Genomic DNA, 19,777 nt, shown 5'->3' with positions numbered 1-19,777 from the left:
CAACACATGGATGTTTACACAGCTATTATACTGTAGTCAACATATGGATGTTTACACAGCCATTATACTGTAGTCAACACATGGATGTTTACACGGTCAATATACTATAGTCAACACATGGATGTTCACACAGCTAATTTTATAGTAGTGAACACATAAATATTTCAATAAATGTATTTCATGCGTCAAGTTCACTGTCCTATTTAATTAATGTCTTATTGTGGGTATGAAAAATTTGGGTGCATCATGATTAGATTACTTCAAAGTGAATTGGCATGAAATATGGCAACAGAACCAAAGTTACATAAATCATACAGCCCCAGGTGATTTTTTATTTTTAACTACTATAGAACACTTTGAATTAACTACACTCCATTTCAGCCAATATGCCTGAATTGCCGGAGGGGCTGACCATTATTAATGCAAGAATAAATGCATTGCATCCTTAGAAACTGTTCCCCTTGGTTGACAGCAATAAAATGTTTGTAATAAAATATAATACATACAATATCAAAAATGTCTGGGTGACAGTAGAAAGGCTTATAAACAGATAAGTTAAAACTTCTCCTGAGCGATAATTTATGCTAATTTATTCATAAACAAATCGTCAGGTGTACACGAGCGTCTTCATCCAAATTAACTTGAGGATCGGCTGTTAAGCCCCGGAGTCACTAATCACTCTTGGGTGCATTTACTTAAGTGGAACAGCATTCGACCATGCGTTTCACGTGAATATTGGTCTGTACGTTTTGGGGTAACGAAAGTATATTCTAAACGGAGTTTCAAATAAAAACTAACACAACTGCATTGCGTAGCAGCAAATGATCAGGGTTGCGCAATTCGGTCATGCTGCGTTTCACAATTGTTGATTACTACTCAGTACCGTAGTGATTATAATAACGTACAAAAAAATAAATTCGTTGAATTGTTATGAAATGCAAATAAAATTCAACTTAGTTTCATCGTAAGCAAATGATTAGTGATTGTTTTCTCAAGTTATAAGCAAAAACGAACAAAAATAAGTATTTTTGATAACAAAGTGGCTGCCAGTCGGCCAAGCAAATCTGGAAAATAATCAATGTGCCTCAGTATGCCAGTAGGTTTTAACAGAATCGGCCAGCACAACTTTTTGTCAATTTTTGGGTCAAATATTACAGCTAGTTGGTCATTTTGTATCTAAAGAGAACCAACCATGTACCTGATTTGGGAAATCTTAGATAATGCAACAGACTGACGGAATCCAATCCATAAGCACCCGGACTGTTACAGTCATGGGCTAATAAAGATTTTTACCTGAAACAAATCAGGCATGTAGCTGGTGCCCCAAAACTACCAGTGTATAACATTTCATTTGAATTGACAATAAACTTGGGTTCCAATCTAACTCCACATTGTCAAAATTTGGTCCATATTAAAACCAGAATGATCACCAGAAACTGACCAAGTGTCATGCTAAACATAAAGTAGACTATTTTTTTTCACTATTAACACACATTGCCTTTCTCAACTGGGGTGAAATATCTATGAATAGACAGAAGGTGGGCTGATGGACAAGGTGTCACATCATGAAAAGTTAAATGGGAGACTGCTTTGACTCACCTCGGCTACTCCTAAATCAGATATCTTAAGTGTACCATCTGTTGTTAGAAGTAAATTACCAGGCTTGATGTCTTTGTGTATAATTCCTACACTGAATAGATATTCTAAACCGTTTACTAACTGTGAAAAATAACTGAAAAAACACAAAAGAATGAAGATGTTAATTTACACAGGTACTATAATCAATATATTACTAGTATATATATAATAATGCCCATATACATGTATACCGTGCAAATTCTTGATAACTACAAGCTCAAGGTCAGTTGGCCATGTACCAAGTCAAATGTATTAGTCATTTCAACTACCCAGGGAAGCATACAGCCCTGGCTGGTATATACAGACACACACAGGTTAGATGCTGTCTTTGAAATTTATCAAAATTATGTACCAAACATCAGAGCAGGTAATTTTCAATAAAAAGAATATCACCAGAACTCCATGGCATTTTTATCAACCCCCACTTTAAAGTTATCCATCTCGAGCATACAGACGAGCTGTAATTTCAAACACTGGTTAGATGTCAAACATTCTATACCAGTTTCCCCATTTACTCCTGGGTAGAGAGAAACAAACTTTGACTAGATTGACTGATTTGAAAATGTTCCTATCAGTGGTTTCCCACTTATTCATTTCCTATTTACCTACTAATAGTACTATTAGGTCACCACAGAGGGTGTTATTCTCGTACACAACTAACCTGAGAAGTACTGGTGTGCATTTCAGACTAATCTTTGGGCAAAAAGCTTTGCAACTAATATTAATAGGTAATAGATTTCATCTTCAATTGCCAAACAGAGAATCGCACATTGATTGATAAAGTGACTAGTAAGATGCTGAAAACTCAATCACAACCAAATCTACATAGCTACTTTAATAGTGATGTTCAACGGTGGGCAAAAATCTTACAAATATCTGAACTGTTGCGTAATATATTATTCACATACCGGCAGCTTCAAACCAAATATTACTGCCAAAATAACTCAGATGGTTTACATCAAAAACACTTCATATGGTAAACATGATTACTTCAGATTGCTAAGATGTGACATAATGCAGCTGGTATTTATAAGTACAATGTTGTTTTAATTAATGTAAAGTGAGCAGAGATATGAAATAATGAAAATTAGCCAGCACATGCAACTTTTGGAAATAAACAGCAATTTTATTCTTACAGGCAAGATGCGAACCAAGATTTTAATGAGTGAATAAAATGGAAAATATTTCACTGCAAGTCTGTATCCAGAATTATATAATCAATATTCACATCTGATTCATACATGTAGCACACTTCAACTGATTTTTTATTTTCAACTCAACTTTAATGAAGGAATGGAAAATATTGCAATTTGCGATAGTAAAAACGTTGATGTACAAAATGGATACCACTAGGTCAAATTTGAACCAATCCTAAAAAACTAATGTATCTAAGTACATCAGGTGTAATATACATATCGTATTTGTGTATGAAGTATCTATAAACCAATTGCATTTATTGTATAACTGAATCATTAAAATATTACTTACACTACTACTAATAGTCTAAATAAGAGATACTACTACATGTATGTACACATAAAAGTTTAAGTTCGCCACCAGTGTGTAACAGAGGAATGAATGAACTGACTGACTGGTTGACACATAAAACAAAATTCATAACACCAAATAAATCAAAGAAAGCGTAGAAAGAACTCCCGTGTGCTGAGAGTATTATTGGAGACACATTCAAAATTAATTCAAAATTACTTGAACTTGAGATGTTGATGGTAACGCAGAAAACTAATTATGCAAATTAGGTAACTAATATGAACAGATTTAAGTGTAAAACTAATAAGGTCTGCACAATGTAACAAGTTTCATTGAAATGTGATTAGAACCAAAATAATATTAATTATTATGCTAATTAGAGAATTAATATGAACAGATTTTAACCCCAAATTAATCAGGCTGTCTATTGTCCTAGAGCACTTATGTACCAAGTTTTATTCAAATGTGATGATCAATACTTGAGATATCAGTATTAATTAATTATATTAATTAGGTGATTAAGAAGCACAAATATTTACCAAAAACTTGTATGGTGTATAGTCCTAGGTTCATTGAAATGTGATGGGTACTCTTTAAAAGTTTCATTGAAATCCAATGAGTGGCTTTTAGACATCAGTGCAACAGCCATAGAACAGCAAAAAATTAATTAATTATGCAAATTAGGTAATTAATAGGCACAATTATTTATCCCAAAATTAATCAGGTCTCTGCAGTCCTAGAATATCTATGTAACAAGTCTCAATGAAATGTGATGATTAGTACTTGAGATATCAGGTGAAAAGCTGAAAATTAACTAATTATGCTAATAAGGTGATTAATATGCACAAATATTTACCCAAAAACTAATTAGGTCTCTGCACAGTCCTCAAGTAACTATGTACCAAGTTTCATTGAAACATGATCATTACTACTTGAAATATCAAAAGCTGAAAATTAATTAATTATGCAAACTAGGTAATTAATATGTACTGATATTACCCTAAAAACTATCAGGTCTGTGCAGTGTCATATGACATCTATGTCCCAAGTTTTATTGACATTTTATGATTAGTACTTGAGATATCAGTGGAAAAGCCGAAAATTGATTAATCATTATGTAAATTAGGTAATTAATAATATTAACAGATTTTTACCCAAAAATAATCAAATCTGCGCATTAGTTCAGAGCATCCATGTGCTAAGTTTCATTGAAATCCAATGAGTGGTTCTTCAAAAATCAGTGAAACAGTCATAGAACAGCTTAAAATCAGTTAATTATCATGCACATTAGGTAATTAATATTCATAGATTTTTACCCAAAACTAATCAAATCTGCGTATTGGTTCAGAGCATCCCTGTGCCAAGTTTCATTGAAATCCAATGAGTGGTTCTTCAAATATCAGTGGAACAGTCATGGAACAGCTTGAAATCAGTTAATTATCATTCAAATTAGGTAATTAATATTCATAGATTTTTACCCAAAACTAATCAAATCTGCGCACTAGTTCAGAGCATCCATGTGCCAAGTTTCATCAAAATCCAATGAGTGGTTCTTCAGATATCAGTGGAACAGTCTTGGAACAGCTAAAAATCAGCTAATTATCATGCAAATTAGGTAATTAATATTCATAGATTTTTACCAAAACCTAATCAACTCTGTGCATCATCCCAGAGCATCTATGTACCAAGTTTCACGAAAATTTGATTAGTGGTTCTTGAGATAACGGTGGGAACAAAAAAAGTGACATACATACATACATACATACAGACAGGGTAACTGCAAAGACTCCCTTTTGTGCTTCGCACACGGGAGTCAAAAACAAGCCATGCATGGCACAGTTCTCGTTAGTTATCGAATTTAAGATATATAGTTTTGTTTATAGTAATATAGCAGAAATATAAACAAGATGATTGTTTAACATTTAAATGATTGACATTTGTATCTGATCGTCAAACGAGTATTTAGATATTGCTCTGGAACAGCATTAATTAAAACAAAAACAGCCATTTTGAATACATGTATAATGAATATATAAAATTTGAACATAATCATTCAAAGCATGTCAGAGATATGGCCACTAGTCATCCATTTTGAATCTTTAATATCTGAAAACAAAATGATGTGCATCAAGGTCCTATAATGTCCAACGTATATACCAAGTTTGAACAAAATCCATCTGTAAACAGCCAAGAAATGCTTGATTTTGATGATTTTTTAGCACAAAAATGGCCACCATTCGGCCATTTTTTATCGGATCGTCAAACCAATATATCTGTATATCTGACATGATGTATAATGAATATTTAAAATTTAAACACAATCAGTCACAGCAAGTCAGAGATATGGCACTAGAACCACATTTATTAAAACAAAATGGTCGCCAGTTGGCCATTTTGAATCTCATCTGAAAACAAAATGTGTATCAAGGTCCTATAATGTCCAACATATATACCAAGTTTGAACAAAATCCAATTGTAAACAGCCGAGAAATTTTTATGATTTTTAGAACAAAAATGGCTGCCATTCGGCCATCTTGAATCAGATCGTGAAACAAATTGATGTGCATATGTATAATATCATGTATGATGTATGTCATTGTGTGAAGTTTGAATGTGATTGGTCCAGGCATTTCTAAGATACAGGTCTGGACGCACGCACGCACGCAGACTAAAAATGCAGTTTCAGTAAACCTACCCTACTTAAAAACCTAAAATTAAATTGCCTGTCCTGAACTTTTTTTTACCAAACATGAAAACTATGGTGCAAATCACAAGAATTTAAATGAGACTGGCATGAAACTGATTTTATTATACAAAGTTTGTCTAATTTGGAAAGACTGTATATAAAAAAACATTAATTAAACATGGGTTTTGTGAAGTAATTATAAGGCTTTCACAAATAAAATAAAAACGTGACCAACACTATCTGTTTTTGAAGTGCATGTATTGGAACGACTTAATATTTTTTTGTCTAAGCTGTCTCAGACTGAGTTTAGTCAGGGGGCTAATAAAGGTATATAACTGGAATTATTGCACCATGACAGAATCAGACAAGATGTTGTAATGTGTCTGGTATTTACAGCGTTGTACAGTAACAAGATTACACCGTTGTTGGGCTGATGAATTGGTCATGTCATGTGATGTAAATAATATCAGTCATGTAACCATTAAACCAATGTAGTCAGCAAATTAACGGGGCACAACAGTCTCGTTAGAGATCTGCTAATGCTCCTTTAATGCAATGAATACATCTACACATCCCAAACTTGTTTATTTTTTTACAACCACGAGTAATTACGGAATGTCACAGCTCTACTCTACTTCAGACCTGTAACATAAGAGTATACACCAGAGAAACAAGAGTAAGAATCCATGAAATTAAAATGGACCTGTTTATAACGTGCAATAAGTACCTTGTGATTATTTAACCACAGGCACAAAAATCATCAGAATTAAATCCAGTTAAATGCATATAACTTGCATGTATTTTTATCATCATAATAAGTAATTGCATTACATAGTCTTTATGAGTTCTCAAGTTTAAAATATATATAAAATTTGAAGAGAAATACAGTCAGAGAAATACCTCCAAAACTGCATTCACCTAAACAAAATGGTCACTGGTACTCCATTTTTAGTGTGATTATACAAGTTATGTGCATTAAGGTCCAATAATGCTTTGCCTGGACTAAAATAGCCAAAGAAAGAAATTTAATTAAATAGGATATCTTATGATCAGCCTCAGTAGTTGGAAGGGGGGTATAAAATAGAACTACATGTAACTAGCAATAAACAGGGAGGGATTTATCTGCATCATATCAGTAATTACTCAACACTGTCTGCTTCTCTTTATTTATCAAAAGATGTGTATATTTACAAAACGAAAACAAGTTACAGACATTGTAACTTGGAAGTGATAGGTTCATCTATGTAGATGCAATGAAAGACAATACAGCAGAGGTGTAGATTCAGGGTTCGCCCCAGAATATTATACAACAGTACCCCCTCCCTCCTCCACAATTCTAGATAAACTAGCCTACTGAACCTAAAGATAACATTGAATACAATAGAGGTAATTAACATGTACTGTTGTTATGCAGATTTGTCATAGAGCTGCATGTACACCTTTCCCTCTCCCTATGTGCACGACTATAATAGAGGAAATATGCTAAGACATTAAGAAACATTCACAGAGCATTATCATCTACAAGGAAAGACAACTGACATATAAATCACACCACAGCATTAAAATCTCATACATTTTTAATGCCTGGAGGAAGCCAAATCAGCTTAATATACTACACCATATAAATAGAATAAATCAGTGATCATTTATTAGAAACAAGAAGCATATAGGAAGGTATGATCATAATTGTAGTTTTTATTAGATCAGTGTTTTGAGTGGCCAATATTATAAATCAATTCATTTTCATAGTGAAATATTTGCAATTTGAGAGTTTTACAGCAACGAAAAAATGAGACTTCTTAAATTCAGTGAAATAAATATTCACTGCTACAACACATACTGATTTTTTTTCCTGAATTCAAAAAATTAAAAGCAGTATTACATTCACTGCAATTACAGCTCTGAACTACACGCATGTACTGTATGCATCACAAAATTGCAGCCAGCTGGGAGTAGTTGTAGAAAGCAACCAAGGTTAAATAGTTGTGTAATCATTAGATCCACAATATCAACTGACTGTATTACTGTACTACTATAAGTGTTTTGATAAAACAGCATGATGCATACTTTTACACAAGTGTTAATAAGCTTTCTCTACTAACACCACCATGTTTTGTAATTACAGGTAAAATTGATGACATCATTACGATGGTACATGTATAACTGTTAATAATAGCACATACAATATTATGCAAATTAGTATGAATATAGACTCGCAATTATAATGAGTGACTATAAAGTAGTTAATTAGTTGGATGCATCGCAAAACAATAATTGACTTTCATTTTCACTCAAAAAATTGATAGGACTGGGAACATTTTAATTCAATCGATTTGACCTACTTTAAAAAGTGAATTGACCTACATAAGATGCATACCATTAGCTAATTTTCCCAGCAATTTTAGTAAATATATAGGGTTCTTTACATGGATATGACACAACCTTTCAAGGTAGCATACAATCATAAATTCTGTACATATTATTTATATCTATAATTGCAATATATTACTAAAACCACATACAGAATGTACATGTAATCAGTAACATACAATGTATTGAACAGATGCAAAAAGAATGAATATCTATCCACCTAAAAGTTAAACAGTGGTGGTTTATGAAGCAGAACCGATGTCAGTAAAACTATGGACTTATTATAAAATGCAAGCTGAATATTGAAAAACCACAGAGAAAGACTACAAAATTTTATAACAGAACAGTAGAAACTGAAGCTGATGTGAACTTGAAATAATCACATACTTTTACACTGTTCTTGCTTAATATAAAAACAAAAATCTTGGGAGTCTTTAGAAGGAAAGCAGGCCAGTCCATAATACTGGATTACAGTGAATACAAAAAAAAAAGGATTCTGCTTCACAAACATTACACTGTAATCATAAGTGTGTATGTCCCAAGACAGTCCTGCAATTAGTCATTCAGATAAACACTAATTGAAGTACCGATATACTTACTCATGAGCTTGCCATATGGGAAATTTCTTGTCCGGACAACTGTCCAACATTTCTTGCAAACCCCCAACACAGTATTCCATGACAAGATACGTAAAAAAAATAAGGTTAAGAAAAAATTCAATTTTCAATATTCATGCACAACTAAAACTCCACAATTAAATACACATACTATATGTATGTATCTCTGTTCTCCAAAATTTGTTGAAAAAATGCACACAGAAACTAAACACACTTTTGTGTCATTATTAAATTTCCACTTCAATCACCACTGATTACAGCAAACGTCTGCATCATCATGGTGCAATGCATTCCAAGGTAGAATGATACGCAAGTTTATTACTTATACATATAGCAGCAACTATATTTTGTCAACAGACAAAACATGCTATTTTTTCTATATTTAATTTTTTCTAAAACTAGTATGGTGACCCTATATTTTTATAACACATTTTCTTCATTTTTGTATTAAACATATACTGTAAAATACTTTATTTTAGGTGGAATTAATTTTCGTTGAAACAACTGTTTGAGTGTTTTAAATTGAATTTATGTTCACTGATTTTTAACGAGTTGAATGTAAAATATAGACAAAAAAGTAATATTTGCTAGATTTTATTTTCAATGAATCAGTGAAAATAGCGTAAATAAATTCCAACAAAAATAAAGCATTTTACCATACTAAATATGTAATATGTAATAAAAAAAAGGCAATTATTTTTGCTATTGTGTAGCATTCTACCTTAAAGATATATGACAAATGGCATCACAACATGTGCACAATGTCAAGACACTCTAAATAAGAAGATAATAAAATAAATTGCTTTCACATTTATTATTTCAGATAAGCCACGCTGAGAAATAAATTTTACACAATCTTGTTGCAATATTGCAGAGCACTGAAAGAAATACAGTGAGTTCTAAAAATAACCATTACCGGTAACCGAGTAGTTTCAGATAAATGGTTTCATATCAGAAAGGTTTATGTCATACTGCTGCTATCAATCAAAATGGGTTCATTAATAATAAATCCTCAGATAGTACATCAGACATATCTTTTGAGTCGCACCAATGAATAATTGTTAATAGAATATGTAGCAACAAAGCGAAAAAATATAATCAATCACAAACAATGCATTTTATCATAATGTATCAATTTTCAGAATTCAACACATAATTTAATAAGATATTTCTAATTCATACTGCAATTATGAGCAATAATTAGGATTATTATTATAGCATAAATATACTCTTCATCTAAAAATTAATGCAAATTGTCGCCGCATTCACAACTACCGTCTATATATGCACTATTAGTAGTGCATACACATGTACGGATAAAATAAATGACAGATTTAATTTAAGTTTTATTTTAAAGGTCCAGTATAGAAAAAAAAGCTATTTTGCTTCAGATGAGCGTCTTCTAGCAAATACATTACAACAGTTAAACCAATTAACATATAAACGATATGTGTATTCAATATCAAATCTAGCCATGGCTGAAAATACCACATTGCGATATTAGCCCCACATAACATAATATTACACATTTAAAATGTTTATGTATACTACCTGGCACTTTAATTAATATGCAGCATTTGTTATATTAGAAGAAATTCTCTAAGTGAAGCGCACACAAAACAAAACTTGCATTTATGGTAAGCTGGTTCTGAACTTAAATACTACTACCGATAATACAATGTAATATTGATTAATCTGACATGTTTTTTTAACATTTACAATTGAATATTATATTAATATCAAATATTTGTTTGATTTTTAGTTCTATCATTTATTTCAAACGAATTGACTCACAAAAAAATGGTTGTCACATCTAAAATTAAATGACTGCAGCATAACACCACAATCAAATTAGTTTAAATCTTTTTTTACTTTAATCACCTGATTATGTTAAATTTTTTATTGTCCTCTAGCAAATTAACACATTCATATGCTATCAATCCATCTTAATGTTTCTTCTTGACAGAAATAAAAACTAATTACAACTTTGAGTATTTCTAAGTTTTGTTTCCATGTTTCACACAATTTCTGTTAGAAATTACTGACATCCTTAAACTCTACAATCATGTTATGACTAAAACCAAATAATTTAAACCACTCAAAAAATATAATTGTGATGATTTTTTTGTTTATGTTCCAATTAATGGAAGAATTTCAGATAATTTTACTGCAGAATGGAAATAGCAGATTTTAAAAAAATACCATAAACATCCAAAAAGAACACAATTTCATTTTTCAGTTTCATTAGGTGTATAAAAGTACGTCTGGAAAACAACTACCATATTTGCTCTATTATAAGCGACTCTCCAATAGAACTTAGAAGCACATACAAACCAAAAATCTCATTACAATCACTGTCAATAAATAGTCCTAGTTTGTATTATAGATATTCTACTAATCAGCTATTTTTGATTTGATTGTGACAAAAATGCAAGTATGTTTGTCTGATGTGTGTGTAAAGTTTCAACTTGATTGGTCCAGGCACGTTGGATATATTTATGGATCTGAAACTGCATTCTCTAAAACAAAATGGCCGACACTCGATCATACAACATCCTAACAAGCCTTGAAACCACTTCATGTAATTTATCATTTCTACTCCGACAAAGTTTTATTGTTTCCTTCATAGGTAGAACATAAGCATTTCACCTCTACTGACACCAGCATTTTCAGATTGACCCTTAAAGAGATAGGCAAAGTCCCACTTGGCACTGATTCAATTTGCCCCCCAAAAAGATAGGGGAAGTCCCACTTGGCACTAAATCAAGTTTTGTCAGGTGACTGAACTTTGAGCGACTACTAGTATGATGTAAGAAAGATGACATTTTTTTTTTCTATTTAGTAACCTGATAAGAAAAGGTGTGGTACATTCGCTGACTTCCTCCACAAAAAAAAAAGTCAGCACAAGCAATTTGTTAAAGAGCAAGGTCACTGCACCAGCTTGGGTAGCATATGGAGTTATTTTGTTGACAACAAATCAAATGAACACTATCATGAAAATAACATTACAATTTATGTGTGTACTTTGGTTGGATAGTCAACGCAAAAACATTTGGAGATTCTTTGAGATATTCGTAAGTTGCGATGTCAACACATCTCAAATATGATAACCTATCAGCCATTGTCAATATTTAACGCAAAAAAAGGATATATCTTCTGTTTTTCATCATTATAAAGTACTTCTACCAAATTAATAATATTTTTATGTTTAAGCCTCTTAAGTAATCGGATTTCTCTGAAAGCAAATAAAAAAATTTGACAACTTAACATGAATGATGAGATTTTTGCACATAGTACCCCAGTAGACAAAATATCATTAGAATGAAATCACATTTGGTGTCAGTTTTCTTGCATCACCTATAATCTTCAACTTAGTAGCTATGCTTCAACCATAGATGAATAATGAACGTTTAATTGAAACACCTGCCTACTATGTTAAATGTCCTCGTTTTCATTACATTATTTATTTATTTGATATTGTTTGACGTAACGACCTACACGTACAGCTTAACTGATTGTAAACAAAACACATCAAGGCCACGTGTGTGACGTGTGCTAATTGCATTTGAAACTCTCATCGTTGACTTCGATAGTATTGCGCTCTAAAGAAACGTTCCGCTTAGATTAGATTACCACGCCCCCAATGTACTCAATGAAACAACTTGTTTAGAACCTGCAAAGTGAGTAAACAATACAAACATGAGCATCAGCTTAATAATCTTAATCATTCTAAAATCGTAAAATAAATACATAATATACTTAGCGCAACGCAACTCAACATAAACAAACACTGACAGTACCTCTGCACATTCGTCTCTCCGTTCGGAATCTTGCGTAATTTCTTCTTCTTTAAGATTTTTACAGCTCGCCTGCATAATGTTTCTGTGTCTAAAACTTCTTTAACTTTACCATAAGATCCTTCCCCTAAAGTGTCCCCCATCAAGTATTTTCCTATCAGTTTCGCCCGCTTTTTTCTCGGGGAATATATAATCTGCGACGAGTCCACGCGATGGATGAACGGAAAGTTGTCGTCAAGGTCCCCATCATTTAACCAGTCTATTTCATGCACGTCTTCCATCAGCTTGTTGTGGAAACCTTCAAATTTTAGTCCTGCATCGATAACCACCCCTTCAACCATTCCCTAAGTTCAGAAAATGGGACAAAAAAGAAGCTACAAGCGCAAATTTCCAACCGAGTTGCTGCACCCCTGTCTACTCCATGTTGCTACTGTCGGCCATTTTGTTTGTCTGCACAAAGTCACGTGATATGTGGGTATTATGGGAATTATTTGTTTGCGGAAGACATTTTTTGAAGGGGACAAACTGCGTGACCCGAGTCATGTGAGGTTATGGTATGTATCGTATTGTCTCCCGTAGTATTATTTATAGTACAGATGTTCCCCTGACTAGGTCATAATGGTAAACATTGCAGGCATGACAGGTTAACAATAGCACCAGGTTTCCACATTAGTTGCAATAATCTGATTTGTAAATTACTTCTTCGTCACGATCGACGTGTCCCTTTATCACTCGTGTGACATTTTTGGATCTTTGTTGTTTATATGAAATTGCAGCTTAGTGCGAGATACACGAAGACGTTATTTTAATTTCAGATCGACTTTTACAATATAATGTCAGTGAGTGAGCAGTTAGGGCTGTGTATTCTTTTTAAATTTTGAAGAAATGAGGAAACGTATGAAAAGGCAGTATATGATAAAAGTAGTGTGTTCTCAATTTTACACCACAAAACAATTTTAGTAAGCCATGCAATGGAGGCTGCTATTTAATCCCATGGTGCACCACGCTTCAACTTCCTGTTTTAAAAGACACTAAAAAAGTGTTCATACAAGTCTCAGTTCCGCTATAGAGGGACTGTGGGTTTGATATTAACTTTTAAATTCACTTTGAAATGCATGTTGTCAGTTTATATACTGTAAACCATTTATTTTCACTGACATTTAATTTCACTACTTTGGTGTTTTGAGCGTATTCACTATGTTTTAATTTGACAAGGAAACAATGAGTAAATTTAATTTAGTGGATTTTACTCATTAGCGAAAATAGTGAGATTAAAACCCAGTGATTAATGCATTTACAGTACCATAGGCTGGGGAGGCAAGTAAGTTAATATTCAGTCGTTTGAATGGCAATTTTACTTGCATGGGCTATTATAACTATCTTAGTGGAAGACTTTGAAGTGACATATCACTTCCACTTTTATCTAAGGTGTCATCAGTTTGTTTTGTCTGTGGCCTAACAAATAAAATGTTAAATTCTGCATAAAAGCCTTGAAATCAGCAAACTGTGTCAAAACAGTTTACCCATATTTTAAAATCAGTGCGGTAACAAGGTCCTGCCCATGAAAGGGATACAAAAGAAGTGGACCAAATTCTGAGTAGACTTATGAAAGAAGTAGATGAAGTTCTAAAGTGGGCCAGTAGGGAAGTGGACCTACCCCCAGTATGACTTTTTGTTTCATGGACATCAATGCACAGCTACAACCTGTGTGGATATTCACTCTATTGTAGTTTTGAGTTATGAATATTAATTATTTTTCTCAACCCTACATTTTCACTCACGAAGTAGAACATATCTCAACTCCCATAGTGATGATATACGGTAAATACAAGGCTTGTTGTATTCAGATTAACTCCCAATTTCGATCTAACGTTTCTAAAACAGGGGCTACACACTCATTTAAATTAGCTGATAATCTAAGTATTTTCTCAGAGGTCTGTCCTCCCATCATGAACACAGACTGGAGCGTGGAATGCCTGCTCATCGTTTAGCCATTAAAAATGTATACAAACCAGTTTGTAATATAATTCTTGCCAGAAAAATGCACATATTTGTCAGCCTTTCTACCTTCAAGTTTATCATGGAAAACAGGCAGTTTTGTAGTGTCTTATAACAGTCACCTAGATTCACAGATCCCAATGGTAACAAAGCTTCACACACAAGTCTAACAGCCCACACACATCATGTTTCAGACCATTGTCTAACACGGTTACACCACAAAATGATTTGAAAACCACAAAGTGATAAAGTAAAGTTTGATACAATATCATCAGATAAATATTTTACCATGCCAACAGATCCAAGAGAGTAATTAATGAAAAGCTACCACTAGGTGGCGCTCTATAGACAGAACCTTTGAAAGAGTATATAGTACCTGCATATGGTGAAACCAGTTTCGATATTATGCAACAAACAAATGCCTGATCGTAGATTAGTAATTTTAATTAATTTTTTGAAGCAGTACATACTAATTTGTAGTTTATCAGTATAATCATGAGAAAAAACAATTTTTAAAAATCAAAAGTGTCAATTCATTAGCACATTATTTCTGCAAATAATAAAAAAAATAGATAAACAAACTTTAAAAAAATAAAATTATAGTGTAGAAATCATAAAAATAGAGTATATAGAGTGATATTTATCACAACAGCTTAAATATAACAAATTATTGAGATTCAGTCAACAAACATTTTCAAATTATTCAACCAAAATACAAAACATTGACTATAATGATAAAACACATAGCAAAATATGACATTCATAGAAAAAAACTGCCTTGTGCCTGCACAGTTGAATACAAAACCAGAACAGTAATAACATAAAAATAGCCTCCCAGTCACTTTGCAGTTCACCTGCCCTATCAGTCAAGTTGTGCTTGAACAGTCTCATAATTATCTGGTCTAAACAAGGTCAAGAGATGTCAAAGGGCAAAATAATTAGGTCAAAAAAATCTTTTGTTTAATAAAATCTCATTGTTATTAAACTATAGCCATAATTTGAAGTCTAAACAGTAAGCTCAGATGGTCCCACACAATATGCCTATTCAAGTCTTGTATCACTAATTAGACGACAATGTTAGCATCTGGGTGAATTTCTCCAAAAAAATAGGTTACAAAGATTAAAACCAGATGTGTGTAATAGAAAACACATGCTGGCCAGCTCAAACTCCTACAAAATGGATATAAACAAAACTCAGATTTAGTGGACTGTCAATATTCTCAGAAAAACAGCCAGTTATTAGTGTCTAGTCAGCAGATGCCCAGATCCACAGGTCACCAGTACTTGTCAATAATAAACAAAGCTTCACACAAGTAATTGAATTATGTCCTCACACATTTTGTTTCAGATCAGGCCTGATTTCGAATAAAACTAACAACAACCATAGGATTTGAACTATGAACCCTGACTAACTGGAATAAATTATGCAAATAACAATTTGGCTCCAAGCCATCTTTTCTGACACCGATAATAAATCAAACTGAAATATGTGTATGTTTAAACAATGACTGGTCTTCCTTAAGGTGATGTACATTTTCTTTCTGGGGTTTGTTGATATGTCCAATTTTCTTGTTAGTATCTGTATGGTTTTGAGGTCATGGAAACGCTACCTGGTTTGCATAGCTAGACGCCATTTTGAATAAATAATGCAATCCCTATGATTTAACAATACAGCTCAAATGTCAAAACATACAGGAAGGTGAATTATCCACATCACAGCTTTGGGGGGGGGGGGGGCAGCTGAAGAGTAAAAACAAGACAATTTTTTTTTATTGTAGTGAAATGGCTCCTGTTTTTTAAAAGTGATGGGTAATATTGTTGTATATGATGGATGTAAAAGACAGGTACCAAATTTTCCCTGGAAACCTTTCCCAGAATTTGCATCTCCAGAAGTTGTCGCTTTAGAGATTACAGAAGAAGATGATAGCCGTCTCGATGACACCACCAGTTATGCTCCAGATGCCGGAAGAGTAGTCCTAAAACTAGATCCAGTTCCCAGCGTATCTGATTGGAGGTCTCAGACTCAGGATTTGTTATGGTGGACTTATGCTCAATTTATGCCTGGTGATGACTCACAGTTACTCACCAGTGTTGGCGTGTATGTACCAAGACCAGGTAGAACAATAACTGGTGCACATAGACATGTGCAAGGACGGATTAGTTTATGGAATCTAAGCACACAACCAGCAGGTGAGTGTAGAGAAATATGTGTTTTCTTGGGGGCGGACATCCATGCATTTTCTTCACCTGGAAACCATCATGGTGAAAACAAACTCACAGAAAACTGTAATTGGGTATAGTTGTTGAGACTGCCTTGAACAAGGTAACAACATATATAAATTTAGTTGTTCAGGATTACTTCATTGTTTAGTTTGTGCTGTTTGCTTGACTTTTACACTGGCTCTTTGACAGACATTCCACAGCAGCTCGCACAGAGTCTATAGAGATACATGGTACAGTGGTGCATGTCTTAGTAATGTAGAAACTTCTGTGACGTAGCTCCACTCGAGAATACTGATAATTCTCACAAACCCTAAATGCTCCCTTTCAAACACTTAACAATTTATTCATTCCTGGGTAAAATTTTGATGATTTATAGTGATCCCAAAATTTCACAAGGGCTTTTTGCCTCATACATGTATGAATATACATTTGTACCTGCAAATGGGAAGATATATTATAAAATAAGAACTCAGTTCACTTATATTACACTTTCCATTTGCTTTCTTCTAATAGATTCCACATTGCTATGTCAGCGGGGAAGTGCAACCTGGCCACACTGTCAGGTTTCGCCAGAATCAAAGTATCTATGCTATATAGGAAGAGGAGAAATGGTTACACAGAGTCTGAAAGACGCTCACAGGGATGTCAAACGACGAGACCTACGCATGGGCAATTTCCGCTTTTGTGCAGTTGCACCGAATGGCCAGTTTGTGGCGATACTGATGAGAGTCGGAAACAACTTTGAGCTGGCTACTGCATATTTGCCTGATTTACGCTCCAATGAAGCAGTCTTTTGTCACAACATCTGCCCGAATTTTGTCGGCACCGCCAATTATTCAGATCATGTGGAATGTACGTTTTCACCGAATAGTAAATTTATTGCAGTTAGTTCATCATTCGGTAAACTGTTTGTAGTGAAGAGAGATGGACTAGCACTGTATAGACTCGTCACCCCAGGTCTTGTATCTCTAAGTAAAGGGTTATTGGAGGATGCCAGAACGTACGACTTTGATCCTCGGTATAATTACAAAATGCTGGCATTTTCTACCTCAGACAAACATCTCAGGGTATTCAATCTGGAAACCGAACAGTGTGTGCTTGATGAGGAACTCCCGATTGATGTTGGGGCAGCAGAAGTCTTGAAATACACACATGATGGCAATCTTCTTGCCGTAGCAACGATCAGCACTGAGATTCTAATGTACAACACTGAGAGTGGTATCATTACTTACAAACTGAATCCAGATACACAGGATCCAAAATATGGCATGGGAGCAATGCCTAATGGCTACCCGTGTATAATCCGACTCTCATTTAGTCACAGTGGTGAACAACTTGCAGTGTGTAGTGCAGATGGCTACATTCGAATATGGCAGCTGCCTCGGTTCTTGAACTTGCAACATTTCTGTCGTTTGACAATTCTACGTCATTTTCCGGCTAACAAAGTATATTCTTTGCCTCTGCCATCTAAATTAGTTAGTTATATCCTTTACAACCCAACCAGGTGAAGCAATTAGACCTTGCTAAATGTTGTGAAAACAATGGTATTGTTGCTAATACAGCCATGCTCACCGCATGTCAATACTAATGGTAATGCATGGCCACACATGATGAAGAAACACAGAATGTTGGCATGGAGTCTACTCTTAATCTACTGTAAAATACTTTATTTTAGCTGGAATATATTTTTGCCTGTTTTGAAAGGAGTATATTTTCACTGATTATTGAGTTGAATGCAAAATACAAGAAAAAAGGTATATTCGCTAAGTTTTATTTTCACTGAATCATTCCTTTCAGCGAAAAAAGTAAAAATAATATATGAAAACACAACTGATCTACACAGCTAAAAATATCAATTCATTTTTTTCCTCAATATTTACCATTACAGCAATAAGGTAGAAGTATATTTTTTAGTTTTCTTCCTATGGCCATTCAGGAATTTTCAACGAAACAATAAAAATTATTGTCACTAATTAATATGCTCAATTATGTTCATTTATCATATTTAATTGATTATCCTCATCAATACTGTGCCTCCCTTATAAATGTATGGTTTGAGAGACTGATATATGTGCATACAAGCAGACATATTTTATTATTCTGGTTCATGTGCGAATACTTGTTTATTTCCCACACTAATGCATATTTTATTGAATATTCAAGATTACGTGGGATAAAAGCTTTTACTTGGCAATGACACAATTTGAAAACAGTGCAGCTGAAAATGGCATAATTAGTAGATAATCTCAGTCAGATAGCACCATTTACAGGAAGCAGCTTAAGTCAATTTTCTGGAATTTGTAAAAAAGATTTACTTTTCATTTCAGAGTGCTTTAAATTTATTTTAGATTTGAAGAGTTTAGATTGGGAAAATAAAAACAGTCACAGAAATGTAGGTGTTTCACTCCAATTACAACACTACATGTGGCTGATTATCTCAGTTCAGGGCATTATTTATATAATGCGCTACCTATTGGGCATTATTTAGATATTGTCTGTCATCTTAATGCCACAAAGTCAACGATCATGTCAATTTTAGAGACCATAAACTATATTTTGAAGTTATTATAGGCACCAACTCCAAGTTCAAAAGCCAACGTTTTGTTCTTCAAATCTTGTCATGTTCATTTAGTCATAAATATTCATCTTTAATATGTAACATGTTATAAATAAAGTGTGTAATATACATATTTATAGCAACAGAATCAGGTGAATGTGATTGGTCAGATAATGCACTCGTGTTGGACATCATTCGTTTTGAACTTCACTCATTCAATATCTGAATGATTGCACTCAACTTGTGCATTACTTTATACTTACAACTTGTATAAAAGTCACAGACACACATGAATGTAATACACCACCAGAATAATCAAGCCCTAGATTTTATTGAACACCCAATTTAAAACATCAAAAGAAAAAGAAAAACTCATTTAAAAATAAAGCATCGTGCTGTATGC

The 19,777-nt window shown here is 33.5% G+C and overlaps 2 protein-coding genes across 2 annotated transcripts in view; one reads left to right on the top strand and one right to left on the bottom strand.

Moving 5' to 3' along the window:
- LOC100374862 (serine/threonine-protein kinase stk11-like) overlaps positions 1–13,044 on the bottom strand; it is a 35,009-nt gene extending 21,965 nt beyond the window's left edge. Inside the window, exons 1-4 of the mRNA XM_002732040.4 lie at positions 12,600–13,044; positions 11,951–12,034; positions 8,782–8,871; positions 1,600–1,732 (exon numbers count right to left, since the gene is read on the bottom strand). Coding sequence (XP_002732086.2) covers positions 1,600–1,732; positions 8,782–8,871; positions 11,951–12,034; positions 12,600–12,937 — 645 coding nt within the window. The 5' untranslated portion in view covers positions 12,938–13,044. The remainder of the gene's footprint in view (positions 1–1,599; positions 1,733–8,781; positions 8,872–11,950; positions 12,035–12,599) is intronic.
- Positions 13,045–13,076: 32 nt separating this feature from the next.
- LOC100374715 (uncharacterized) lies at positions 13,077–19,508 on the top strand. Its single transcript, XM_002732039.3, has 3 exons — positions 13,077–13,150; positions 16,373–16,784; positions 17,331–19,508. The coding sequence occupies exons 2-3, from the start codon at positions 16,400–16,402 to the stop codon at positions 18,323–18,325; spliced, it is 1,380 nt and encodes a 459-aa protein (XP_002732085.1). The 5' UTR covers positions 13,077–13,150; positions 16,373–16,399; the 3' UTR covers positions 18,326–19,508.
- The last annotated feature ends 269 nt before the right edge of the window (positions 19,509–19,777 follow it).

Source organism: Saccoglossus kowalevskii, chromosome 9, assembly GCF_978046115.1.
Source record: "Saccoglossus kowalevskii chromosome 9, keSacKowa6.1, whole genome shotgun sequence".
Classification (NCBI taxonomy): domain Eukaryota; kingdom Metazoa; phylum Hemichordata; class Enteropneusta; family Harrimaniidae; genus Saccoglossus; species Saccoglossus kowalevskii.
This window is presented reverse-complemented; position numbering and strand designations above follow the sequence as displayed.

Excerpts from the sequence above, each read along its gene's own strand:
- LOC100374715 (XM_002732039.3), top strand. The coding sequence starts at position 16,400 with ATGGGTAATATTGTTGTATATGATGGATGTAAAAGACAGGTACCAAAT. Across the intron at positions 16,785-17,330 it reads TCTAAGCACACAACCAGCAG|ATTCCACATTGCTATGTCAG; the intron begins GTGAGTGTAGAG and ends TTCTTCTAATAG.